At 45.7% G+C, this 22,545-nt stretch overlaps 1 protein-coding gene across 1 annotated transcript; it reads right to left on the bottom strand.

Annotated features, from left to right (window-relative positions):
• Positions 1-819: 819 nt before the first annotated feature.
• LOC103601209 (toll-like receptor 12) lies at positions 820-6,702 on the bottom strand. Its single transcript, XM_008585594.1, has 2 exons — positions 3,980-6,702; positions 820-862 (listed from the first exon to the last, which is right to left on the bottom strand). Exons 1-2 carry the CDS (start codon positions 6,700-6,702, stop codon positions 820-822), a joined length of 2,766 nt encoding a protein of 921 aa, XP_008583816.1.
• Positions 6,703-22,545: the final 15,843 nt, after the last annotated feature.

The raw sequence follows: 22,545 nt of genomic DNA, 5'->3' as shown, positions 1-22,545 counted from the left end.
GACAAGAAAGGGGGCAGATTCAAGACATACTGAAGCAATGGAACGATCTGAAGGTGTGTGGATGGATTAGAATGCAAGAGGAATCCGAGAGTTAAAGTAGGTAGGTAGGTAGGCAGGTGGGTGGATAAAGTGGAGGATGTGCCGTTCCCTTCCATCAGGCAGAAGGAAAGAAGTGCAGGTTTGGGGCGGAACACAATAGCCAGTCCCACCCCCTGGGCTCCAGAGGTAACAACCATTAGAGAGGGCATCAAATTAGACGTTTGTCCTAGGTGGGGAGACGAGGCTTCGCGCTCAGGCCCTCTCATCTTCCCTTCCTGCCAGGACCCCAGAACCGTCTACCCTTTTCTCTGTGGTCTCCAGATCCTTCTGTGACTCTCCCGCTTCCAAAACCCCTCTCTCCTTTCTCACCTACAGACCTTTCTAAGAACCCCCTCATTCCCAAGTCCCTCCATCCCCATCCTCATCCCCGACCCCGCTATGACCCTTCCCATCTCTGAACGCTTCGTCCTCTGGCCGCCCCTCACCCTCCACACCTACATATAAGCTTCTTTCTTCCCCTCGCCGTCCCCGGCCCCCCGTGACACCACCACCTCCTAAGTCTGCAGCCCAAAGCCTGAGTCTCAGCTGCCCCCGCCCCGCCACCCGGACTCACCCACCGAGACACCCACTTCACAACAGGGCGGAAGTGCTCCTGAGCTCGCGCAGAGGATGCTGGGACGCGGAGTCCGAACGGCGCCACCCCGGGAATGGAACGTCTGAGACTACGACTCCCAGAAGGAGCCGCGCGAGCGCGGTGGGCGGCCCCTGGTTTGCTGCCTTTCAGATATCGTCAGCCAATAGCTGAATCACCGTCTTCCGGACCCTGGCGCCGGAGCAAATCGGAACAGGTTCAACGCGTGGGGGCGGGGCCTGCTGAAGGGGCGAAGTGAGAGCGTAAACCCAGAGATCAAAGCACAAACAATAAAAAATAGGGAGAGGGCATGACTAGAGGTGACCAGAATGGTGGGCAGGAGAGACTTCGACAGTTGTAGGTTCAATTTCCAACTCACAGCTAAGCTCCATGACTTTGGATGAATTCTGAACTCCGCTTTCTTTGCTTGTAAAATGAGCATAATAGTATCCATGTCACTGGGTTTTTGTTAGGCTTCAATGAGATGATATACCTAAAAACGATTAGCTCAGGCGCCTGGGTCCTAATTATGCACAGCAAATGATAGCTATTAATATGTAAAAAAAAAAAAATTAGTACAGAGCTTGGAACTTCGTGGGTGTTAGAAGAATGTTAATCATTATTACAGAATAATCTTAATATAAATGTAGTTGCATTGTACCATTGTGAATACTCTGGGGTATGAGCAATCTAATACGGGATTGAGAATGTGGGTTTTGTAGTTAGACACGGATCCAAATGCCAGCCCAACTAATTCCTAGCTGTGTGGCCTTGAACAAATTACTGCATCTCTTTTGTCTTAGGTTTTTTCATCTGTAAAATGCAAGTAATATAATAGAACCTACATTGCAGGGTGTTGTGAAGATCAAATGAGGTGATGTAGGTCAAGCATGATTTCTGGAGACGAACTGCTTGTGTCTGAAACTTCTTTCAAATGCAGGATGCAAGCCTTGCTACTCATTAGCTGTGAAACCTGGGACATATTACTTAACCTCTTTATGCCTCAGTTTCTTCATCTGTAAAATGGGAATGATAATAATGGCATCTTCCTCATAGCGTTGTTGAGGAGAATAAAAAGGAGAAAGTGTGTAAAGAGCTTGGCACATGTGTGGGACACAGAAAGAGTTTAATAATCATTAGCTATTATTATTTTTGTTAATGAGACTTTGGGCAAATTGACACTACCTAGCATATGGTAAGGGCTCAATGAATGTTGGCTAGTGTTAGAATTAGGAGAATTCTATACCTTAATTTTAATGATCCAGTTCAAATTCCTTCTCTGTGAAACATGTTTCGGCTTCTTTATTGTAATAACTCAGGTGATTTTACTCAGCAATAGCAACCTATAACACTCCTTATTATTAAAGTCTCACAACAGTCCTATGAAGTTGGTGGTATTAGCCCCAATTTACAAAGAGGAAGTGGGGGCTTACAGAGATGAAGCGACTTGCTCAAGATTGCATAGACAAAAAGTGCAAGGGCTGAGATTTGAATCCCTAGGCACGTAACTCCCAAAAAAGGTCTCCTGTTGGCCCCACACTTCATGAGGAAGAGACTGGGTGGAGGGGGGTCAGAGGGATACAGTGAAGGCTGGAAACATTTGAGAGAGTGTCAGGATCTGAAGCTGGAAAAGTAGCTGTGCAGGGTCAGGTAAGGATGTCCACTTCAACATCATCTGCCCTAAAGAGGAGGAAGGCCAGGGTGCACAGAGAGAAGGATACCTTTAGGACACAAGAGGGCACCCTCATCCTAAATCCAGCCTGAACTGTTCTATGGTTTCCCTTAGCCTTTGTCTAATTAAAGCCTGGCATTTTACAGAAGAGGAAAACTAAGGGAGACCCCGACAGGCCAAGTCCCCTGTCCAGTGTCATACAGAAATAAGCGACAGAGCCTGAACCAGACCTGGGTTCTCTCTGGTTCAGCGTCCTTGAGGATTTGGCTTGCAAGCATTCTGTTCACAGTTGTCTGTGAAGACCTTCTCTGAGCTGGGCCAGCACTACTAGGCTTTAAAGAGACAGAGAAGAATCAGCCTGGTCCCTGCCCCCAGGGCTTGATCCCCAGACATTCCCAATGGAGCAGTCCTATGAGTAAAACATTTTTGAGCACATACTTCCAATATATGTATATTTATTTGCTTATAAATGATACAGTTTTGTAATAATACCTAATTTTTATTGAACTTTTGTAATGCATTATTAGGTCCTGCTCTCAGTGTTTTATACATGTTAACTCATTTCATTCTCATAAAACCCTTTGAGGGAGGGCCCAATAGTAACACTAGTACAGAAAAGGAAACCGAGGTACAGAGAGGTTAAGTAACATGCAAGGTGAAGGCTGAGCTGAATCTTAAAGAATACTTGGGAGTTCCCCAGGGGAAAGGTATTCCTCAATGAAGGAGCAGCACATGCAAAGGACCAGAGGCAGGAGTACATGGTGTTCTGGGAGCTACAAGTAGTTTAGCATAGCTAGAGCACAGTGTCAAGGGGGCGGGTTCGTACTGCCAGTGTTGCCGTGAGGCTCAAAAGAAGATAGATGTGGGCCAGCCCGGTGGTGCACCCGGTTGAGGGCAGCGCTCCCGCCAAGGGTTCGGATCCCATATAAAGACCGGTCCACTCACAGGCTGAGCGCGGTGCGGGCGCGACACCAAGGGTTGCGATCCCATTGCCGGTCACGAAAAAGACAGAAAAAAAAAAAAGAAGAAGAAGATAGATGTGACAGGACTTCATGTTTTTACTGAGCGAGCAGGCAGTCTGCCCCTCCTCCTGGGCAGCATCCCAGCTTTCCGGTCCTCAGCTGCCAATCCCTCTATAACCCAGATGGCAAAAGGGGCCCCTTCACCCTGGAAGATCTGGTTGAACTTGGCTTGGATCCCATTCCACAGTTTAGGACTGCCCAGAGCCCTCCCTCCTGCCCTGAACTCTCCATGAATTCCCAACCTTATTTCCTCTGGGCTACAGTTTCTGTGACTCTGCCCCTTCACCTTCTGCCTCATGTGGCTTTCCATCAAAAAAAAAAAAATTCAATCAAGCCAAGTACATTTCATACATTTAATAAACTTACTGAGGATTTGGACAACTTGAGATCACATCACATACCACATGGCTCCCAAATTTTCTCATTCAGCCTCCAGAGCCTTCCCAAAGCCTGTGTTCCCAACATTTGATCCTCCCTGCATGTGCAACACCCCCACCTCCTACTGGAAGCTGAGTTCAGTCTCAGGCACCCACACATACTCACTATCTCCCTGCCTGGCTGGCGGGCTTTTCTTTTCCTCCCCTTCCAACACACATGCACCCACCCTCCCCCAACCTAGGCTGCCCCAGCCTGCTCCCCAGCCAAGCCCAGAAGTTGTCCTTTCTTTCTTCTTCCTGGGGCCACATGCAATAGTCTCCTCGGCGGAGCAGCCAGGCCAGTCTGTGGTAGCGGGGGAGCTGGTGGCGGGAGATGCGCTCTAGGAAGACCAGCAGCAGCACTGGGGGATGAGGGGCAGCCAGCAGAAGGGAAGTGGCCAGGCGGAGCTCCAGGCGGCAGCGGGGGGTGTGCAGGGCCTGGTGACTCAGAACACAGAGTGTGACCCTGCTGGCTGCCATGCTATCTGCCACATTGTCAGCTATATCCTTGCCTGGCTCAAAGTCCCGCTCAGGGAGGCAGAGGTGCAGCCCCCAGCCAGCTGGAGGGCAGCCCTCCAAAGTGGGCAGCAGCTCCTGCACCACCCAGCCCTGGTCTTGTCTGCAGTGGGACACAAACACATCATAGAGGAACCTCTTGCTCTGACCCCTCTGACCCCTCAGACCCTGGAGCCAAGCCCTGAACAAAGCCTGGAGATAGAGGATCCAGGAGTTCCTGGCTTCCTGTAGGAGGGGCAAGCAGACCAGCAGAAACAAGAGGGTAAAGCTGCCCAAAAAGAGTTCCAACCCCAAAGTCTTGGGGCAGTGGCTCCAGAGAAAGGGGAAAAGGGGACTCTTGGACCCGCCCCCAGCTTCTGGCTGGCACAGCTGCCGTGATACTATGTGTATGTATGTTCTGGGGGACCGCTCAAGCCAGGGCCCTACCCAGGCATTAGCACACTGGCAGGCCAAGGACGAAGTCAGAATATACAAGTACTGGGGCATCTGGGGACTGTGCTCCTGCAAGCTATCATCAAGCACAAGGCCTTTCTCCCAGTCTAGCACTAAGACCTGGAGATTTCCTAGGCCCTGGAAAGCAGCAGCGGACAGTGTCTCCAACCCCGTTTGGGACAGGTGCAGCACCTCGAGGCTCGGCAGCTCACCCACCAGCTCCTCAAGCCGCACTGGGCGAGGCCGGGCTCGGGACTGCAGAGCCTTCAGCTTCAGCTCCTGTAGGCTGGGCAGCCCAGTGATGCAGCAGGGCCTGGGACTGCGCCCGTCCCCACTTACACTCAAGGACCTGAGCCTGGGGAGCTGCCAGAGGAAGAAGCTGGAGGTGTCCTGGGAGCAGAGGGCCTCCAAGCTACTGCCAAGCAGGGAGAGTTGACCAAGGGCGGGAAAGCTCTCGGAGATATTCCCAGCCTCCAGCTGCAGTCCCCAGCCTTTTAAAGTCAGGGTCTGCAAGAGTGGAAAGGCATTTGGAGATAGCTTCCAAGGCTTCATGCCTGATACTGCATGAAGTTCCAAGCTGGTCAACCTTGTGGGCAGGGACAGTGTTACCCCAGAAGGGCCAGAGGGGAACTGCAGTCTCAAGTTGCGCAGACTCTCTGGGCCCTGGAAGTCCCAAGCTGGGCTCAGTACCATATGGGTGTCTAGCAGGTTTAGGGTGGTCAGTGCAGGCAGAGGAGCCAACCAGCCCTCACTCAGGGCTCCCAGTGGATTGCTGTCCATGTTCAAGGTCTCTAGCCTCCATAGGCCCTGGAATACCTGGCCTTCCAGGCAAACCAGCTGGTTTCCCTGAAGTAACAGCTCCTGCAGGTGGGGCAAACAAGAGAAGGTAGCTGGGGACAGGGTGTGCAGCTCATTGTTGGACAGATCCAGGGCCCTCAGTCCTGACACAGCCCCTGACTCATTCATGCACAGCATGGCACTCCGCAGTTGGTTGTTGGCCAGGTTCAGTCTCTGGAGCCTGGGCATGGCAGCCAGGAAACCTGGTGGTAGTTCAGTCAGGCCACTCCTCTGAAGACCCAAGCTCTTCAGGCTGTGGCAGGAAGCCAGGGCTTCTGGGGCTATGGGCCTTATTTGTTTCGATCCCAAATTCAGCTTCTGCAGCTCAAAGTGGGCAATTGCCCCAGCTGGCAGCTCGGCCGTGTCAGTGTATGTCACAGATAATGCGTCCAGCCTCTGCAGCCCCAGTCCCACCACTGCAGCTGCCTCCATCTTTGTGTGGTCCAGATGCAGAGTCCCCACCTCAAGGCCATGGAGGGCCCCAGGACTGGCCATCTTTAGCAAACTGTTGTGTGACAGATCCAACGTGTCCAGGGTCCAGACATCCCCAGAGGAGGGGCCACGCACCAGGTCTGGGAATATGTCAGCCAGCACCCCCACATTCTGAAGACAGCTGTACTTGACAGCCAGCTGTCGTACACTGGGAGGCAACCGGACACTCAAGTTCCTGTCCAGGCAGGGGCCCAAGAAAGCAAGGTGCTGGAGGGATCTCAGGTCATCAAAGGTATCAGAGGGTAGGAAGAGCAATTCTCCCTTGGGACGCGTTATGAAAGACAGCTGCTGCAGCTGGCCCAAGCCCCGAAGAGCTCCTGGCAGGAGCTGGGTGAGATGCAGACTCAGCCCCAGGACCTTGAGCCCAGGGAAGTTGGAGAAGGCATCCCGGGGCAGAACAGAAATGGAGCCAGAGAGACAGAGTCCCTCCACACTCTGAGGCACAACTTCCAAGGCCTGTGTCAGGTTGGTCACCAAGTTGCATGCAGCAAGGAAGGGCAGGCTGGAGTCCAAGGGGCAGACCAGGAAGAAGCGAGAGAACAGGGGCAGCCGGGAGCCTTCGGTCACTAGGCAGTTGGATACAGTCCAGCCTGCAGTCAGAGGAAGGGACAGGAGCAGACTGGGCAGCAGCAAGTGCCCACCCATCTCAGCACCAAGCCTGGTCCACAGAGAAGCAGAATCAGAGCCCCACTCTACTCCTTGCACTGTTCCAAAGCCCACCCTCCCCCTCCACACATACGCATACACAATACTCACAACAATGACGGGATACCCAGCCCCTAGTGTGCCCAGGAGGTCTGGAAGCAGGATCAGAGGGCCACGATGCTTCCAAACTGTAGAACTGCGGGGAGACTGGATGGGAGGGTGGGGCCACACTAGGAGATGCTTATTGCTGAGGTTTCCAGAATCAGAAAAAAGAAGTACTCTAGTAGTGAGAGAGGGACCGGGTCTCACTTCTCTGTTGTAAGGAAGCAAGTAGCGTTTTTGAGCACAACATTTGGGACCAAAGATCCAGGATCTCACTGTGCTCTTATCCTGGGGGGAGCACTTCACTTCTCTGAGCTTCAGTCTCCTCATCTACAAGACAAACATACTAATACCTGCTTCATAAGATAGCTGCAAATTACACATGCGTGTCAGAATGGGGTTCTCTTGTCAGCACCCCCTTTACTACTTTCTCTCCTCACTCCTAATATGTTTTGTAAGCAAAATAATACATCAAAATGTTGCCATCGTGGACATCTTATAATGTTCCACATGGAAGATTCCAAAAAGCCCAAGCTTCACTTGAGAGGACTAGAGGGTTCCATTCCTGTCCTTCCAGGCTGGGACAAGGAAGGAAGATCTCCATGGCTTTGACCTTTACATGCACTACCAGGATGGAGCCAGGATCCAACGTAGAACAGGAAAAGATCAAGAAAAGAGCTGTGATTATCTCAAACAATACATTCAGTGCAAGTCAATATCTGCTCATGATTTTAAAAAATAATAAACTCAGAAATAAGAAAAATTCCTTGATTTATAAAAAGGCATCTACCCCAGATCTACAACAAACATAATTCTTAATGGTGAACCATCAGTTGCATTCAATTTAAAGCCAGGAATGAGATGACTGTAATTACCTCTGTCCATTATAAGGGAGGCCTCAGCCAGGAGAATAAGAAAGAAAAAGAACAGAAATTAAAATTATAAAATACAGGTATTTTAAAGGAAGAAACCCAAGGTCATCATTTACAAGATGCTGTGATGGTCTACATAGGAAAGCCAAGAATTTCTAGAAACAAACTATTGAAATTAAAGAATGTTTAGCAAAGATGCTAGATACTAGACACTTTTTAAAAAGCTTTCTAATACACCAGTGCATTAGTTAGGGTCTGAACAGGAAACAGCACATACAAATTAGGGTTTTTCTACGAGGTTTGTATGCACAGGGACTGATCACAAAGGTGTTAGCAGGGCTTAGGGATACAGAGGGACAGTTCAGGAACCCAGGCAGGGACAGCAAGCATAGTAGCTGTCACCTCTACTACAACTGAAGAGATAAGGATGAGAAGAAGTTACCAGATCCTGGAAAGAGAAAAGAGTTTTGTAGGATCAACTATTTTAAGAGGAGTGATGACATTTGGTCAAGTCATAAAACCAACCCGAGGGGTCCTCACAGCAAGGAAATCAGGAGCATAAATGTCCCGGGACCTCTCCCTCTTCCCTCCCTCTGATCTCTTGCCAGGATTATCCATTGGCCAGAATCAGAAGGGGAAAAAACCTTAATGTAATCCACTCAGGATAGCTTTCCTAAGCAAAGAGCAAGATGAAGGGCAAGTAGATATGGAGGGACAAACAAAAGAAATGCACAATGACCATCAGCAAACAATTAGAAAATGCACATTGAAAAATATTTTTCTAATAATAGTAGGGCACAAGAATATATACATAAATGGAACAGGATTCCAGAAACAAAGCTAACCATATCTAGTCACCTGATCTATAAAAAGACACCTGTTTAATTCCATTCACCTTTAAAAGATAAGTCAAGATACATCATAAGCCTAACTGTGAAAAACAAAACAAAAAAATATTTTAGGTAGAAACATAGAAGAATATCTTCTTTGTCTTAAGATAAACAAAGTTTTCTTAAATAGGCCACAAAAAGAACTAGACATTAAAGTTTTTCATAAGTTGGACTTCCTTAAAATTAAGAGTTGTGTTCATTAAAGGATATGACTGAGAAAGAGAAAAGATAAGCCACACACAGAAGAAAGTATTCGTGCTACCTGTGTTCCACACAGAACCCATCGTTGTGGAATATAATCAATATAATTTTCAAAACCATAATAAAAATTAGAAAATATTTTAAATGAACAATAACACAAATACTATATAGCAAAACTTGTGGGATAAGGCTGAAGCAACACCCATGGGAAATGTACAGCCTTAAATGCCTGTGGCAAAAAACAAACAGCAAAGCTGAAAATTAGTGAGCCAGGCAAAAACCTCAAAAAGCTAAAAAAGGAACAGTTAAAAAATAAATAAATAAAAAGACTTCCACTTCCCCTATTATGCAGTAACTGGTACCAGACTAGCCCTCCCACCATGAACAACTATAAAACTGGACCAAATATATGAAACAACTGTTTTCAATATTAGAACATTGTCTTAGTCCATTTGTGGTACTATAACAGAATACCACAAACTGGGTAATTTATAATGAACAGAATTCATTTCTCACAGTCTGGAGGCTGGGAAGTCTAAGGTCAAGGCACTGGCAGGCTCAGTTGTGTGGCATGGGCTGCTCTCTGCTTCCAAGATGGCTCCCTGTTGCTGCACCCTCCTGAGGGGAGGAATGCTGTGTCCTCATATGGGAGAAGGCAGAAGGGTGAGCTAGCCAAATGCTGTGTGAAGCCTCTTTTATATGGGCCTCAACCCCACTCATGAGGGAGAAGCCTAACCGCCTCCTAAAGGCCTCACTTCTCAGTGTATCATACTGGCAACACCATAACTTTGGAGGGGACACATTCAAACCATAGCACTGGCAATATAGGACAGTGATCCCTGAGAGAAGAGAAACAAATGGGGCAAGTTCTACCACTGCCCTGACTTTGTACCTATAGGCATTTACTGAACCCCAGCACAGGAGGGAGAGGGAGCCCAAGCAGAGCCCAGCAGTCTTATTGAGCTGAGAAAGCAGAAAGTCAAGACAATTGCAGCTTGTGTTACAGAGTACAGGAGGGGAGAGAGCTACACAGAGAAAGGGAAATCTTCATGAGGTCCCCTTGGATCTTTGGCTCAACACTAAGTTGAATATCTTTAGGATGAAACTCACAGGAATGGGCAAGGAATAACTGTTAGAGAGCTGCAAGATTAGTAATTTCCGGAGTTCTCCTAGGATTGGGAGATGGTTAAGTCTGACCAACCAGACATGAGAGACCTTGTTGAATACACAGAATATTTAATAGAGAACAATCAGGTTATGCCTTAGTAATAGTGTTAAACTAGCCTAGAGCATAGGCTTAAAAGGAAGTCTTGGGATTATCAAGGTGATCCACAAATAGCTGCCTGCCAAACAAACAAACTTCAAAATTCTTTAAAGTAAAACAACAAACTCCAGCTTGTCAGTAATGTAACATTTACAATGTCCAGCACCTAATACAAAATTATGACATGAAAAAGCAGAAAAATGAGACCTATAACCAAGAAAAAAAAAATCGATCAACATAAACATGCCAAGAAATGACAGAGACAATGGAGTTAGCAGACAAAAATGTTAAACAAGCTAGTATAAATATGCTCACTATGCTCAAAGATTTAAAGGAAAACATGAATGTAATGAGGAGAGAAAGGGAAGTTTTTCTTAACTAAAACGAACTTCTAAAGCTGAACATTTTAATATCTAAAATTAAAATTTCATTAGATAACATTAAGAGCAGATTATACACTACAGAAGAAAATAACTGGTGAACTTGAAGACCTAGAAATAGAAACCTTCCTAAGCGAAATGCAGAAAGATAAAGGCAAAGAAAAATGAACAAAACCTCAGTGACCTGTAGGACAATATAAAGCAGTCTAACATATGTGTAATTGGAGTCCTGTGGCCAAAAAAAGGGGAAGAATGTGAAGAAATAGGAGCTAAAATGTTTCCAAATTTAATGAAAACCATAAACCCACAGAGCTCATAGTTTTAAGAAACCGTAAGGAAGATAAACACAAAGAAAACTACAGTAAGGAATGTCATAATCAAAATGTTGAATATAACTAACAGAGAAAATCTTAGAGCAGCTAGAGAAAAATTACCCATTATATAAACAAGAAAAAAGACAAGAATTTCCACCACAGTAACCCTACGCCAGTAGAACGGCCAATGATTCAGATTCCTCAAGTATGAAGTTTTGGTTAGCCTACTGGGTAGAAGAAACAAGCAAAAAAAGAACAACAGTAATAGTTGCAGTGCTGGATTAAGCCAAATGGAACATGGAAGGGTTATTGGAGAACAGCAATACAATATGAGTATATAATAAAGAAAAAAAAAGGACTTAGCATATATCTGCATTTTCTTCCCTGTTGTGTCATCTGAGTTTTATATTAACTATTATATTTCATCAATTCTAACATGCTTATCTTTTCATATTTTTAACACCTTTGAAAGAGGGCTGAATCCTGCAATTAATAGCACTTTGCTATTGCTGGTAAACAGGCAACATTATGATGTGATTACAATTGCCTTCATATTTGCCTAGTTGGTCATAGATGTTCATATTATTATCACTTCAATTGAGCTTTGTATACTGTTGGTAATACCCATTTTAGTTTAGTTATCCTTTAACATGTCTTCAAAAATATTACACTACAATTCCACACTGAAATAAAAAGTTATTATAGTATTAAAACACTACTGATTTTTGTATATCGATTTTGTATCCTGCAGCCTTACTGAATTTGTTTATCAGCTCTAAGAGTTTTTTGGTAGAGTCTCTTGGGTTTTCTATATATAGAATCATGTCATCTGTGAACAGGGACAATTTGATTTCATCTTTACCTATTTGGATGCCCTTTATTTCTTTCTCTTGTCTAATTGCTCTGGCAAGTATTTCCAATACTATGCTAAATAAGAGTGGTGAGAGCAGGCACCCTTGTCTTGAATCCATAAATAAACAAATGAACAAGAGAGAATGACAGAGAGAAAGAAAAACAGAAATGACAATCACAGTAATACATTGAACTTTTAGAAAACTAGAGTTGGAAAAGGGGAGGTGGAAGGGAGGGGGAGCAAGGGGAGCTAATGAGGAATTGGTCAACAGACACAAAGAATGATTGCATATTATAATGATGAATAAGCTAACTATCCTTATCTAACCACTATACATTGTACACTATTATTGAAAATCAACATTGTACCCCATATGTATGTATAATAAATTATCTAAAAAATAAATTAAAAAAATAAAAAGTTATTGTGTATGCAAAAAGGCATGGAGAAAAGAGCATTGGGGCAAATATTCTTTTTTGGAGAAATAATGTGGGAGGAATTCAGAATAGGATTATTAATATAAAGAAGTTTGAGGAATACCATAATCAATATATTTTTCTTATATTTTAACTTTTATGCATGCACAGGTGTTATATAAGATACAAATTTATTTCTGTGTCTAAATAGATACAAAATAGCTCTAAGTTAAAAGTAATGAGAAAGCATTATGTCATCATTTAATTGGATCATTTTCCTTAATGTTACATAAAACAATGATTTGTTTTGCAACTGATTCTTAGATTCAATCAATGCACTAATATACTATTTTAATCTAATTTTTCTCTTCCTTTCCCTCACTATTATTTAATAATGTGTTGGTGGAGGTTAATTTATAATTTATTGTACAGATTACAGAATTTTGAGACAGGATAGTGGTATTAGCAGAGGAATGACCATCACCTACATGTCATGGACTCACAGCTGGATATAGTTACTGATGAGTTGGGTGGCTCCTTTGTGGACAGATGAATATGTTATCAGTTTTTCAAAAGATGGTTGGTTGTATTACAGTTGGCGAAAACTTTTTATTGAAATATAAGTATTAGAAGAAAGGGATATGTCAGTGGACAGGCAAATAGGAAGAGAATAGTGGGCATTTCTTATGCATCTAGCATCTGAACTCCTTTCCTATGCCTGTTTGGCAACTATGTCCACCTTGCCTCTAGTGGGTAAGTGCTACTACTTAGAATCTGCCACCCCAGAATCCTTTTATCTCTATTGAAATCAGGGAGCCCATTTCAACTGCATCTGCCAGCTTTCTACTGCTACTCCCAGCCTTATAGAGAATAGCCAGACAATGCTTTTCAAAGATGACAGTGCTCCCCTCACTAATGTATTTCACAATGCCTTCAAAAATGGATTGTCTTCTGGGTCTGTTCTGTGAATATAACAGGGGATAGGGAACACATTGCACATGGAAATGTACTCAGTATTCCAATCTCCTTTCTTCTATTTTATACCAAGGAATTCATGACATCTTAACTTTGTTTAAACCGTAGGCTAAACTGTAGACCACTGTTTAGACCAAGATTTAGTCAACCAACCAAGCAAACAATTAGAACCCCTCTGGTTGCTCAAACTAGCCTACTGAAACAAGGATCTCTGGTAAATGTATTTATATCAATAAATTCAGTCCAATCTAAAATTAAGTTACTTGCTTCTTGGTCTAGCACCCTCAGAGTTTATTTCCATATGTGTTCTTTAGATTTTGCCAATAAAAATTAGCAAAACTTTATCCTTATTTGTCTCTCCTCTTGGGTTCGACTTTGTAATTGCCTTCCAGATATACTGGCCTATGAATGTACTTATACATTTCTTGGCTATAATGATGCTTTTCTTGTTTCTCAGATCCATTACTCTCTGAACCTCCTCTGCTCCATATCACGGTCAGGCTGTTGATACCTGCAAATTATATTTTCTGTCTTCTGTGTGAATAAGAGATTGGAGGGCAGGAGAAAAGGAGAAGCCAGGATATTTCTTCCTTTCCTTCTCTGCTTTGTTGACCCCTCCAACAGCAACTGCAACTCTTCCATGGCTCCAATTCCTGCAGGACAGGCCTGCAATAGTTCCAGCTTCCATGGGTTGACTCTGGGCCCTGGACTCCAGTAACACTACCTCTTCTTGTTCCTGCCTCTGCAAAAAATTTCAGACTCTTCAATCACAATCATAAAAGGTCCTTAGCTTTTAGGTGGATGCTCGAGCTAAGGAGTTAGGACATGAGCTTATACAATGTAATTAGAAGCAACCATCCACCTTATGGTCCTCGAAATCTCTGCACTGCTCATACTGCTCTATAGCAACAGCCAATCAGCCCCTTAGAGACTTGCTTTCAAGGGACACTTCATTCCAGGTGACTAGAAGTTTTAATTTAATTGACTGTCTCACCAATGTATGCTTGATCCATCAGAGTCCCATTGTGTGAATCTGTATTTTCACTTCCCATGGTCTCAACAGGCCCAAATAACCAATTCTCAGATTCCCCTCTTTTCCTGGGAGTCTACTGTCAACATCAATTCCTTCTACAAATTTCTGCATCAGTCAGGGCTTAATGACATGCAACAGAAACTGACTCTGGCTGATTAAAGCAGAAAAGGAACTTATGAAAAGCACTTTGGCTAGCTCATAGAATCTTCAGAGACACTTGAGAACCAGACCCAATAGCCACACAGGCAGGAAAAAAACCCTAATCATGCTGCAGAGCTGATGCAGTGGGGACATCACTTCTGTTGCTGCTGGGGCTAGCTTGCACTGCCAATCCCCCAGAAATCAGACGCTGGAGCTGCTGCTAGACTAGAAACCAGGTGTAGCTACCTTCTGTCCCCTTTCCCCTATTACTAAAAAAAGATTCCATTTGGTTCCTGCTTTTTAATGTCACTTTTGTACAATTCAAATTCAGGGTTAGGTGCATCTGACTGGTAAATACTATCCGTGAGTCTGCACCACAGCTCAAGGGAGGTTGAGAATGCAAGCCTTTGTCATTTTTCATCTCCTCTAGTAAGAAGCAGGCTCTACCTCTCTATGGATGAGCAAATCCTCTCCCCCAAAAAGACATGTAAAAAGAGGACTCGGATGCTGTAAAACCAAAAAGATGGTAAATATCCACTACACCATGTGAAACACTGAGTTCATGATTCGTGCTAGAACTTATGGGTAGGGGAGAGTGCTTCCTACCCACGCCTGGTGTTTTCTTCCATGTGAAGTGACCTCCATTAGTATAACCCTTCTGGCTTGTCTTCACCCCTCCACCCTCCTCAGGGAGGAAATAGGACTTTCATTATTGATGACTTTGGGGGAAAAGATGAGTGTGTGTGGCTCTCTGCCTTCCTCTTTCTTTTCCCTTTTGGGAGTACGTATTTTAATCTGCTCCTTCATGCTCCAGGTTTTGTAAGAAGAGACCCCATATAGGGAAATCTACATATCCTTTTCACTTTCTATAACGATGGATAAAACTAATTCTGAGCTTTACTATTAGGAAGTCCCTATGTCTGCAGCTCTAAGTCATAGCCTCCAATATCAGCTTTACAGCAGTAAAAATGAAAGTTTATATATTGGCATATTTCTCAATTGGTCATAAATCAGGGATGGAAAAGGAGCCACTTCAACCCATTAACATTTATTAGTGTTACACAGCTAAATGGAGCATGGCCTGTGCCCCTGGGGAGCTCATAGTCTACTGGGGGAGGGATCTATAACAGATCATTATAATACAGCATGATGCCTGGGTCTATGTCTGATCGTATCAGCCCCTATAACATAATCCAGAGCACTTAAGTAAAGAATGCAAAGCTGCAGGCTTTACCATTTTGGTGATTGCCCATATGGCTTTTACTTATTTAAAAGTGAGATGAGTGAAATCTGCAGCCAAGTAGAAAGGAAGGAAATACTAGAATGGGACTGCCTCAGTTTCCCTTTGTTATGGTAACCAGGAGATTAACTTGCTTTACGATAGTTCCTCAAGTGTGTGGGGTGGGTAGGGGGGAGTGTTTGATGTGATCTCTTTGAGATTCCTGCCCATACCTCTTTCCTTTCCCCAATCGTCTTTCAGGGGTCTCAGAGACTTACAGACTACCTAAGCCAGAAAGACCCTTTGAGTTCATCTAATCCAACATTTTCCTTTTCAGATGGGGAAACTGAGACCTAGAGAGAAGAAGGGGATTTTCCAGTGCCAAGAAGAAGGCAGGTGGCCAAGCTGGGATCAAAACCCAGTGTCATGGTCAGGCTGGGTGCTGATGGCAACAAGCAGCCACCACCCCCAACCACGGGAAGTAAAGTGAAGCTCTTAGAGCCCAGAAGACCCCTCCTCCCATACCATCACCTCCCTAGGCTGCAGTGTGAGAAGTTTGTAGAAGGAGGCTGGAGACAGATCAATTGTCATGTTGTAGTCTGGCCGGGGCTACCCAGAGAACTGCTCTGGGAAGAAGGAGAACAAGAAGACAGCTTTGCAAATAAATAAAATGATACATGAAGTGAAATGAAATGAAAATAGATGTCTTTGCTTTGGTCTGGGGGCCTCTTCCTGGAGTGGCCTTTCTCTTTCTCTCTATTCACCCATCTCTCCTCCCTCCATGCCTCCCTCCTTTTCCCCACACAGTCTCTTGATCCCTTGTCTCCACCACCTCCTGCTCCTCGCACCCATTGCTCCCCAACCCCACCTGGGCCCTCCTGGCCTGTCCTCCTGGAGGACAGACTTCTGACAAACCCAAGGGATTGCCCTCACTGTGAGTTGTTAACTGGTCAGCAAATATAATCTCTACTCATAACACATTTTCAGCAATCTCATTGCATGACCACATTAGAATTCTAAATAAAAAAAAGAAACACTTCATTGACAACTCCATCACCGCCAATTCAAATGGTTTTCACTTGCCTGAGTTCACTTCGGTTCTTGTCTCAACACCAAACATTTTTCATACAACTAACGTTTTGCAACTTCCTATGTGCCAGACAGCCTGATAAGCACTTTAAACAAATAACCAGAAACGTTTTATTTCCCAGAACCCCCTTTTTTTTTGGCTACCCAGAATTCCTTTTACTAATAAAAATAACTAGCATGTGCCATAATCTGCTCTCCCTTAATCCTAACGACACATTTGTGTGTGTGTGTTTGTGTGTGTGTGTGTGTGTGTGTCCCATCCTCTCCCTGCAATTCCCCAGATAAAGAACCATAGCCCAAGGAAGTCCACTGACCTGCCAAGGTCCCCCAGGCCGTTAATTTTTTCTCCGCAAAAAGTGAGAAAGTCTAAGTTATTACTTCCCCATCTGGGTTTCCAGGGGACAGTCGGGGGTTCACTGCAAGTTCCTTTGTTGTTATTGCCCTTGTGGCTTTGGCGTTTTCACGTGTAATTCCCAGACAGCCTTGAGTGAAGAATGCCCTTGCTTCCTGCTATTTCCAACATCACAAGGATAGACAAAAGAGTCTCAACAAGGGCCAGAGAATCAGGAGATATTTTCATTGATTCACGAACAAATGGGGATGCAGCCAGGGGCAGCTGTGCAGAACCATCAGACAAGAGCTCCCTGCAGACCTGGGGGGGCAGCAGCATCAGCCCTTTGAGGAGATGAGAGAGACCAGGCCGAGAGTGGCCCGCACTACTCTACTGTCTGAGCTGAGTTTCTTTTTGTGTCCAGAAACAGAAAGAAACTCAGACCACCCAGGCAGAATTTGTTGGGGGGATGTGGGGGTATCTCGTGGAACCCTAAATCAGCTGGGCCCAGGGAAAGACTGAAGCCAGAGAGTAGAGCCATCTGAGACATGCCAATAGTATCTCCCTCTTATCTCTTCTTCAACTTTCCCCTTTCTCCTGAACAGCCATCTCTGCTTCTGTGTTCTCATGGCTGGCAATGGCCACCCCTCCCAAGGTCTGCCCCTCCCTGATCCAGTCCTACTTGCCCCCCACCCACCCATCACACCTGCTCAAGGTCCTTCCTCCCCTGTGGATGTTGACGTTCCTCCCCACCCAAGGGATCCACTGCAGGAGCTCAGCACCTTTCTTTTTTGGGATCATCTAAGAATCTCTCTCCACATGGTTCCCTGTCCATGTGGTGAGCTTACTAGGATGCTCTACTTGGGGATGCTGGGGTTCTCTACAGTTCTAGGGAAAGAAGCAAAACATTCTTTCTCTTGCAGGAACAGCAAAGGACACCACTCTTCCATCCCCAAAAAGGGTTAGCAGGTTGGGCTGTCGGGAGTCATTGGTCCCGGTTTCTCAGCGTCTCCTTCCCTTTTGGCCTGCAGATTTCATTATTTTGATGTTCTCCTTTTCAGACAACATACAAGGTCTATTAGACATTTACTGTATTCCCTCACTCAGGGCACAGCTGTTCTGAGCTGGGCACTGGGGTATGGAAGCAAAGGAGGCAGAGATCCCCAGGAGGCTACTGGTAGGTGGAGATGACAAACCCATGAAAAAAGGAGTGACCCAGATGTCATTTTGCTTTTTCTGCTGGTGGGCCTCACTTCCCTTTAATGTGAAAGCGGGAACCATCTAAGCCCTCAGCCTGCAAGACTTCAGGAAACCAGGTCTTTTACCAGGTTCCCTTTTCCAAAGGTCTTTGAGAATTCTTACATGTTCTGCCAGTTCCCTGTGGTCGTCACTTGCCACCTCTGTCTGCTCCACTGGACCGACCCCTGGTCTGGACTCCGGACTTTCTCTCTCCAGGCTCCGCTTCCTCATCAAGTTTGCTCAAACATGAGTATATTCCCAGGGAGCCCCAAGCTCCCTTCTCTCCTCTGCATTCTCTCCCTAGGTGACCTCATCCAGTCTCGTGGCTTTTAAAACCGTCTACTTGACAATGACTTACAAATCTGTATCATCAGCTCTAACTTCTCCCTGAGCTCCAGACTCTTCTATCCAACTGCCTATTTGTCATCTTCACTTGGAGGTCAAACAAGCACAACAAACTTAACCTAGCCAGAACAAACTCCTGATTTCCTGCCCTGCCGTGCCCACCCCAACCTGCTCCCCTCCAAGTGTCTCCATTTCAGGGAAGTTTTGGTCCCTCGCACACCACCGTCCACTTACTTGCTCAATCTACACACCTGAAACTCATTCCTGACTCCTCTCTTCGTTCATCCGCAGTGGCCAGCCCCATTGACCCCATGTCACAAGCCATCTCAGGTCTGCCCACTCCTCCCCATCTTCATCACCAGGCCCCAGATCACATGGCCACCATCTCTTGCCTGGATGATGGTGATGGTCTCCTGACTTGTCTCTCTGCTTTGATTCTTGCCCCTGCAACCCATTCTCCACACAGAATCCAGAGGGAGCTTGTAAAAATATAAACCAGGTCACTTCGTTCTCCTGCTTAAGCCCTTCAATGGCTTCCCAGCACACTTAAAATAAGACTTAATTTCTTACTCTGACCTGCAGCACCCTACCTGAACTGGCCCCTACCTACCTCTCCCATGTCACCGAATACCATCCGTACAAGTCTCTCTCCCTCTCCCCCCACCTTTGCCAGCCACACTTCACTTTCTCTCTGCTCATCAAAAGGGCCAAGCCCATCTCGAACCCAGGAGATTTGCATAGCTGTTCCCTTTGCTGGTAAGCTCTGCCTATCTGTGAGGATTTTCTGTTCTTGTGTTTTGGGAGGTTGGTCATTTTGTAGATGTGTCTGCACATGTGTGCATATGTGTGTGCACACCCATGTATGTGTGTGTCTATTTTCACTAACCATGAGTTAACACTACAAAACTGATGACTTTGCATATGGGTCACCACTGTAGGAGCTTTTTGGCTGAGACAAACAATTCTCCAAAGCCATTGAGAGATTCTGTTCTCCCATCTTATTTTCTTAGCAGATAACATGATTTTGAAACTGAAAAAACAAAACAAAATAAAACACTGTGAAATCTTTCCAACAATGAAAAGAAAAGGCCATAACTTGGTAATATTAATATGAAAATAGAATTTAAGACCAAGTTATTCAAGAGATCAAAGAGGATCATATTGGAATAAAAAAAGCTATATTACAGGGGCCGGCCCGGTGGTGCACTGGATAGTGCGCCGCTTAGGAAGCGCGGCGGCGCTGCTGCCCGAGGGTTCGGATCCCACATACAGACCGGTTCCTGCTCACTGGCTGAGCGAGGTGCGGGAGCAACACCGAGGGTTGCAATCCCGTTGCCAGTCCCCGGTCCGGTACGGGGGCAACACTGAGGGTTGCGATCCGTTGCCGGACACGGAAAAAGACAAAAAAAAAAAAAAAGCTATATTACTAGAGCAACAAAATTCACACACCATAGCTTTCAGGAATGTAAGGAGAAGTTAGCAGAAGCACAATTGAAATTTTCATTTATTCACCCAGCAAATGATAGCCGACTATATATGCCAGGCACTGTTATAAGTGGTGGGGAATAAGCAGTGAAAAAACATATAAAATCCCTGAAATTGTGGAGCTTACTTCTAATGGGAGAAAGTAGACCATTTTTTAAAAGTAAATACATAATATGTAATGTAACCATGAATTCTATGGAGAAAAATAAAGCAATGAGGGGGATGCACAGAAACAGGAGTGGAGATGGAGTTGCAATTTTATATAAGTGATCCAGGAAGACCTCTCCAATGAGGTGAAATTTGAGAAGTCTGAAGAACGGAGAAGGGCCATGCAGGTCTCTGGCAGAGGAAACAGCAAGTGCAAAGGCCCTGAAGTGGGAGTGTGCCTCACCGAAAAAGCCAGGAGGCCAGGGTGGCTGAAGAGAAACAAGCCAGGAGAGTGGCAGGATCAGAGATGTCTGGGCTGGGGGGGGGACTACAGAGTGCTCAGGGTGCGACCTATAGACTGTTGTAAGGACTTTGGTCTTTATTCTGTGTGAGATGTGGGGTCATTACAGGGTTTTGAGCACAGGAGTGACATGATCTGATTTATCCTATAAAGAATCACTTGGGCTGCTATGACAAGAGCAGAGGGGCTGAGGGTAGTGGCATGTAAGTGAGGACAGAAGCAGAGACATAAGTGAGGAGCTATTGCAATAATTCAGGTGAGTCATAACATCAGCTTGAACCATGGTGATGGCCTTGGGTTAGGGGTTAGGATATATTAGATGGAGGATGTATCCTGAAGATAGAACTGACAGCACTGGCTGATGAGTTTCACGTAGGATGTGAGAGAAAGAAAAATCAAGGACGAAGCCAAGACTCTGAGAAAACAGCTTTAGGAAAATTAGTTCAACTTTTGAAGTGTTAAGTTTAAAATGCCTATTCTATATCCAAATGGCAGTGTCAAATGATGTAAAGTGCTAGGCATAGGAGGCATTTGATGTGTGCATATGTGTGTGTGTTCACGTATGTGTGCATGTGTGTGCTGTGTGTGTACCTGTGTGCATGTGTGTGGTGTGTGTGTGTGTGCCTGCGTGTGTGTGTCTGCATGTGTGTGCTTGTATGTGTGTGTAGGTGTGGTTAGACTTCTCTCTCTTGGAGGCTTTGTGATCTCAGCATGTCGCTCAGCTTCTCTGGAATGTAGAGATAATCAGGCCTACTTCCTGGGGCATGGTGATTTTAAAACACATCCACAGTTTTTTGACACTCCTCCTAACAAAAGATGGCATCTAATTCCTCTCCCTTTGCATATGGGAAGACCTTAGTGACCAGCTACTAATGAGTAGAATTTGGCAGAAGTTGTGTAATAGGACTTCCAAAGCTTAGAAGTCACTCTGAGGACACATACTTGGAACCCAGCCACTATGTTGTGAAAAAGCCCAGGCCACAAGGAGGGGCCACATGTAGATGTTCCAACTCATAGCTCCTGCTAAGGTCCCAGCATCCACTGCCAGCCTTGTGAGTGACAGAGCCTTCAGATGATCCCAGCTGTCCCAGCTAATGCCCAATGGAGCAGACACAATATGTTCCTGCCACGCCCTTCCCAAACTGCAGATCTGTGAGCAGAATGAATGCTGTTGTTTTGGGTTGGTGTGTTCTGCAGCAATAGATAGCTGCAACACTGGAAAATTGTGAAAGCATTCTGTACACTGGAAAGCCATCTACAGAAATGGATCATTAGTCAGCAGACATCTCGAGCTCATCAGGTGACTCAGTTAAAGGTCTTCCTTAGGAGGGTGTCATCTCAGGCCAGGCTCTGACTCCCTCCAGCACCAGGCAGCACTACTGTGACACCTCACAGTCATAATCTGGCCCCTGGCCTCCTCTCACACCCCATCTTCTGTCAGGTCCTCATGCATGTCCTTTGCTACCACCCCATAGAATGTCTTCAACATGCATCCCAACTACAGCTCTGTGCTTTTTCTCATACTGTTCCTTCTGTCTGAACTACCTTGCCCTCCCTGGACCTCAGGAATATCAATTTGCAGCTTCCTCCTTCTCTCTCCTCAGGGGCTTACTTCATCCAATCTCATCTAAGGCAGAATCCCAAACCTTCCTGTGGGGAAGAGCTTCTTCTCACTTCCCAAAAGGACTGAGGTCTAGGGGCCACTTCCCAGAAATATTCAAGGCACAGTGACTTGAAGCAGTGAAGTCCCAGAAGATGTGAGAGAGAGGTGGAAAGGTGCTACTACCAGCTGCTGATAACCTCAGCTGCCGATGGAGAAGAGAGAGAGGGGAGGAGCTGAGACGATCTGTGTGAGTCTATTAAAGTGCTTTTGAGTAAGCAGATCATCTCCAGCCCCCTCGAAAGTGTCCCCACCAAGTTTTATGGGTTCCCAGGGCATATCACTTAAATAAAAAAAACAAGTTCACTCCCACAGTAGCCCTGCCACTTTGCTGACCCTGGGGGGTCTCTCCGCTGGAGCTTACCCAGCCTTCTGGTCCCTGGTTTCCCACAGCTGTTCCTGCTGGACACAGCTGTGGTCCACGGTGCCTGCAGCATGCTCGGCAGCGCAGTACCCCCTGCACCATGGCCAGACACGGCATGCACAGCTGCCACTTCTTGCTGCTCCATCAGATGCCTGGTCCTTCACACACACACACACACACACACACACACACACACACACACACACACACACACACACACAC

This window comes from Galeopterus variegatus, unplaced genomic scaffold (assembly GCF_000696425.1).
Source record: "Galeopterus variegatus unplaced genomic scaffold, G_variegatus-3.0.2 Scaffold3628, whole genome shotgun sequence".
Taxonomy (NCBI): domain Eukaryota; kingdom Metazoa; phylum Chordata; class Mammalia; order Dermoptera; family Cynocephalidae; genus Galeopterus; species Galeopterus variegatus.
Note: the sequence above shows the minus strand (reverse complement) of the source record. Positions and strands in the feature narration are given on the sequence as shown.